The sequence below is a fragment of the Hakea prostrata genome, chromosome 3, assembly GCF_041222555.1.
Source record: "Hakea prostrata isolate BN-2017 chromosome 3, UWA_Hpros_2, whole genome shotgun sequence".
Lineage (NCBI taxonomy): Eukaryota > Viridiplantae > Streptophyta > Magnoliopsida > Proteales > Proteaceae > Hakea > Hakea prostrata.
Window position 1 is genome coordinate 7,139,703 of NC_142602.1, and position 6,000 is coordinate 7,145,702.

The 6,000-nt window shown below is 37.4% G+C and overlaps 1 protein-coding gene across 1 annotated transcript; it reads left to right on the plus strand.

Annotated features, from left to right (window-relative positions):
- Positions 1-4,069: 4,069 nt before the first annotated feature.
- On the plus strand, positions 4,070-5,694 carry LGT8 (glucosyl transferase family 8). The gene has a single exon (XM_089148605.1). It carries the CDS (start codon positions 4,431-4,433, stop codon positions 5,634-5,636), a length of 1,206 nt encoding a protein of 401 aa, XP_089004731.1. The 5' UTR covers positions 4,070-4,430; the 3' UTR covers positions 5,637-5,694.
- Positions 5,695-6,000: the final 306 nt, after the last annotated feature.

Here is a 6,000-nt window from a genome sequence, read left to right on the forward strand (position 1 = left end):
AGTTGTACTTACAACTTGGACACAAGATTTCACATCTTCCAACACCTCCCCCTAAAAAAAAAAAAGCACAACTTGACAAAGGTGCCAGTTATAAAAATATTAAAATGTTATATTTCAAGATTTTATTGGTAATGACAATTTTTTTTTTCGAAATGAATTTATATATTAACGTGTAACCTACACAAAGCATCAACATTACAACAATCCTGAAACCATAGAACATCATTAGGTCAAAGAGTCCTATACGCCAAGAACACAGCTTACTAATAAGAGAGTCAGCTATTATATTACAATTTCTATTAACATAGAAAAAAAAATCCTATAAAAAAGATGAGCCAAGGTAGAAATATCATAGAAAATATTCTAGACTTCTATTAGGCTTTCTACTCAAGTATTGATGAAGTTCACCACTTCTTTTGAATCTGACTCTAGAATAATCTCTTTGATGTCTTTGTCCAAAGTCAACAGAAAACCTTCTCTGATAGCAATGGTTTTCTCGAGAAACACAAAATCGAAGATAATTGGGTTGGATAGCCCAATTACTGGTCTTCCCATAACGTCTCTGGTAACAGCCCCACCACCACTTTTTGTTAGGATTTTTCTTCTTATGTTAATAGATCCACACATGGTAAAGACCAATGTCTCATAGTATAAAACTAAGAGTTCAAATTTCCTTCATGTTAGGAGCATAGTTTTGAATATATGAATAGTTATACACTTATACTTTGTTCTATATATAAAGCTACTCCATTAAGAACTAGTCAAAGTGTGTGTAAGTTGGCTCTAATGAACATCGGTTTTGAAAAAGAACAAAAAAATAAAGATTGTCGCCCCCTCAAAAAAAAAAAATAAGTAAATAAAATGTAATACTTTATTATTTATTACTCGATAGCTTATGATAAGACTCTGTGAGGAAGGATTTCAGACATATATCAACAGTCAGTTTCTGTTTAGAAAAGACAAAAAGAAATGCTCAAATTATGATTTAAAACTTGAGTAAAATTATCAAAATGCTTTGAAGTTGAGACTGGTATCTAGCTTGGTAGCAGTTGTCAAGTCCTTTGTTATATAGATTAACCCATTCATTATTATGTACTGATGGAAAAACAAATCATATATTTGATTAGATGAACACTGAAACATATGATAAAAAGAGAGAAACTAGCACAACCACTATTGTTTTTGTAGATAATTGAAGTTTTTCCCATCTAACTGCATTGCAAGCATGGGTACCTACTTAACCTAAGCATTGTTCAGTACTGCATGTCCTTCAGTTAGGGCTTCTAAAATTTAAAATCAAATGTATATGCGATTTTGAATTAAAAAGGATTGCAATTGAACAAAGACATTATTAGATTAATTTCTTTTACCTACCAGCAAGTAGCATTATATAACAATCTAAACATTAGATGACCATTATATTTGGAAAAAATTATTGCATTTCTGATATGATAAACATGTAAGTTAGTTAGCAGTGAACTTTAAAATAATCTACTATCTAATTAATTCTCTAAGTGGGCAGTTGTGTAAAAGTGGAGAATATAAAAGTTGCCCAAGTGACAGCTTATTAGGTTGAACCTAAATTTTCTATCAGTCAAGGTAAACGTTTGTGCTCTATTTACACTTCTTTACCACACCTTAAGAAGAATACCTGATAAGTGAATAATAACAATCAAACGGGTCAAATTGTGGTCAGTTTCTACCGACCCGGTTGGGACCGATTCCGGAGGATAACCAACCAATTGGTCCCAAGCTCAAAGGAGTTTGGCGGTTATGGAAAGAAACATGATCCCGTCAAGCTTAGGACTTGGGATCAGCAATCGTGCCTTATATGAAAACCATAGCTAACCCAGATTGAGGGAGAAAAACCTTATAAATAAGCTAGACTGATGAATTGATCCAATGGTCTGAAATTATAAGTAAACCCTATATAAATAAAAGCATAATATGAGGAAAAAATAACTGAATCATTTCCCTCCATTTTCATCTTTCAATTAAGCTTTGCAACTTACTAAAGCTTTTGTGGTGATTCATTTATTGACTTAACCTTCGAAGATGACTTCTTGATTGCTGAGTTGGCCCACATCTGACATTGTTTTGCAGGAGCCCGAGGATTGATCAATTTTTGGACATATTAAGACCACCTCTTAAGTTCTATCAAAATGAATTAAAGGTGGGACCTCAATTAGGTTTCCATCGCTCCCTCCTAATGTGTTGATGTGTGAGAGGAACACATACCTAGACTATATTTGGTACCTAATATTCCGTTGTCTTGTAATAAATGTGTTAAAAGGTTGAAAAGAAAATGCACCCGACAATCCTAAGGAGTTGGATTTTTTTTCTTATTTTGGTAAATTAACTTTCATTCAACGCAGGAACAACACCTGGCTTCAAACATACAAAGATCTCTAAGCCAGGGAGTAGAATTTGGCCAATACGTCGTTCCTGAGGTGGACGTAGTCTTTCTTGCCAGCTAGTCAGCTACACTGTTACCACATCTAGCAATAAAGGAAAATAAACAACTAAAGCTAAGGAGTTGGATTAGTTTGGCCAAAATCAGATGATACTCAAATGCAAATTAAGTAAATTAGAATTTTTTTTTAATGAGCTCCACCTATATTATGTGGTACAGCGTACAAGGAGTACGCGTTTTAATCTGTTAGGATTGAAAATCCGGTCCCCAAAAACCAATAAAAAGTTGAAATTCACCGAATCTTCTTAAAGCATCAAAGACCAAGTCTTAAGTCAGGGAATGGTGGGCCACTGGTTGTACTTGTACAACAGATACCGTGTGTGGCCCACCAAGAAAACCTATTAAACTGTATTTTTGGGCGTTGACACTTGGCGACCCACATAAGTAGATAATTGCTGCCGTGCCGTGACCAATATATATACAGGGAAAGGAGAAGAACGTGCTAGATGGCATTAGAAACACTACTACTACCTGACTCAGTCGCATTCGATGAAACCATAACAGAATTTGAATATGAATTGTTGCAAACAAACTTATATAAACTATAAAGCTACCTAGCTTTCTAAAACATCCATTACATTAAGCCACGTTTTCTGTTTTCTCTCCATGGAACGCCTGAACGGCAACTCCAACTCCAAAATCCTCAAAGTCAAAGTCATTCATAGCAAAAGCCTCCTTCCAAGTTCCACCTAGAAGAAGTAAACTTGGCAATGTTCAATGCTTCCGTCTTCAAGACTTCTTCTACAACCTTCTTTCTTCTTCTTCTAAGTCTCTTGTTTGCTTGTGGGGAAAACATTGGAGCTGACTTCATTTCCATCATTTACACTTTCCTATGGTAACATCGCCCTTTGTTTAGTCATCTATCTAGAAGAAGGAACAATAGAACCTCCACCCAATATTGAGGGCTAGAGTCTGGGTCCTTTATCCTTAAAATAAAATGTTTTTCTTTAAAATAAAATATAAAAAGTCAGTGTTCTCTCTTTCTTTTTTTTTTTGGTGCAAAGTCTGTGTCCTCTTCTTATTACTCCACCACATAATAAAAGTAGATCGATTTTTAAATACTGATAAAATAAATTAAATATAAATTTTAAATAAAGTGTAAAGGAAACATAGTTTTTTGAGTCACTTACGCGTTTTTACCGCACAATAATATAAGGGCAACGTAAAATAAAATATATTCTGTTAATATTTAAATTTATAATAATAATTAAAAATTGGTAGAGGATCCGAAACCCTAAAACCATTCGGGGCAATGTCGTCTCTCTCTCTCTCTTTCTCTCCATACTTTAGTTGAGATCTCAGAGGCGTTCACTGTTTGGGTTAAATGAAGCCAGGGATGGGAAGGCCCCACCATAGCCGTCGTCACCATCAACTACAGCTGGAGATCTTGGATGCCGTTCTGTCCTTTGATAATTTTTGGATTTCTTTTTTACTCCTTTTCCTTTCCCAGGAAAAATAAATTAGTTGCTTTCTGTGTTAGGTATATTATTATAAATTTATAATTATATCCCCGCGAATAATTCACCCATAAAATAAAGGGAATTATTCACGAATAAGTAGTACAATTCAAGCAGTCAGTTTAAGCTCTCTCTCTCTCTCTCTCTCTGGATTCTCTCTCTCTCTCTCTACTTGTCTGCAGTTGCAGGTGAAGACGACCCATCTTGACCTTCACCTCGTCTGCGGCGAAATTAATGAAGAAAAACTTTGAAACCTAACTCGGTAACTGAAGCTCCTTCTCAGAATTCCAAGTCATTAAAACTTGTCTCAATCTTTAAAAGCCTCCTCACCTCTCTTCTACCTAACCCAAACACGGAGATTCCAAAACCGTGTTTTCTCCTGGTTGTGTAGAGTTAAAAGAAAACGAGTAAACACCAAACCCCCCAGGTGTCTAAGCTCTCATTGTTGCTTTAATTCCAGTACAACTCTTGGGCTGATTAGTGTCTCTTCCATTCGAACTATGCCTCTTTCCCAAGCAAGAGGAGCAAGATCAAGATCGACTCTGTTTTTCTTCACGATCCTTTCTTCTCTTCTTCTCTTGCTTTCTCCTTCTGCTTCTGCTATCAGGTCTGTGCCCACTGAAAATGGCGTCGCCAATTACAGGAATGTGGAAGAAAAAGAAACCCTTCTCACCGGTGGATTGCGCAACTTCGACGAAGCGCCTGATTATCGAAATGGTGCCGAATGTCCAATCTTGGTATCCAATGGTATCGAATCGTCGCAGTGTAATCCAGGTCATGTTCACATCGCCATGACTCTCGACAAAGAGTATCTCAGGGGTTCTATGGCTGCGGTTCACTCTGTTCTCAAGCACTCTACATGCCCAGAAGACATTTTCTTCCATTTTGTGGCCGCCGCCGACGAGTCTGACTCGGCCGACCTAATGGCCCTCTCTCTTCTCGTTCGCTCCACCTTCCCGTCCCTCAACTTCCAAGTCTATCAATTCAGAGTCGATATCGTCAAAGATCTCATCTCTGCATCAATCCGTGAAGCCCTCGAGAACCCACTCAACTACGCGAGGAACTACCTCGCCGATATACTTGAGCCCTGTGTTCAACGCGTGATCTATCTCGACTCTGATGTTATCGTTGTCGATGACATTAGGAAGCTTTGGGATACCTCGCTTACCGGCTCTCGTGTTATTGGAGCACCAGAATACTGTCATGTCAATTTCACCATGTATTTCTCTGATGGCTTCTGGGCTAATCGGGTGTTGTCGAGAGTCTTCAGTGGGAGAAATCCTTGCTATTTCAATACGGGTGTGATGGTTATGGATCTCGACAGATGGAGAGCGGGTAATTATTTGAAGAAGATTGAAGCTTGGATGCAATTGCAGAAACAGAGGAGGATCTATGATCTGGGTTCGCTCCCTCCATTCTTGCTGGTTTTTGCTGGAGATGTGGAGCCTATCGATCACAGGTGGAACCAACATGGTCTCGGTGGTGATAATGTGGTGGGCAGCTGCAGAAGTTTACATCCAGGTGGTGTTAGTTTGCTGCATTGGAGTGGAAAGGGGAAGCCATGGGCGAGACTTGATGCTAAGAAACCATGCCCTGTTGATTTTCTTTGGGAACCTTATGATCTCTACAGGCCTCAATATCTGCATCATAATGTAGAATTGTTGCTATCATCACAGATTTCATTCCCTTTGCATTATTCATTGTGATCAGACACTCTCTATATTCCTTCTTCTTTGATTCTTTTTTTCCTCCACTTCAGGGGAGATTCTTTATATTTGTATAGACAGAGGAGAGTTGGAAAACATTACCCATTACGCCATTAAAATGGGTTTTTCGTTTTTTTACCTGTATATCCATTTTGTTAGCTTTAAATTTGATGCACAGTTTTTATCTTTATTTATGGCTTCTCTCTCCATGTTAAATAGTTCTTGGTTTTGGAACATCATTCATTTTGTTCTAACTGCTAATAAGTAATAACATCAGCTCAAACTGCAAGTAATACAAAGGGGTTTAGCTCTAAAATTTTTCTGAGTAATTTGTTTGGATCAAGTTGACCAACTCACCAAAAGA

Bases quoted from the DNA above. Each gene is read 5' to 3' on its own strand.
- LGT8 (XM_089148605.1), top strand. From the start codon at position 4,431: ATGCCTCTTTCCCAAGCAAGAGGAGCAAGATCAAGATCGACTCTGTTT.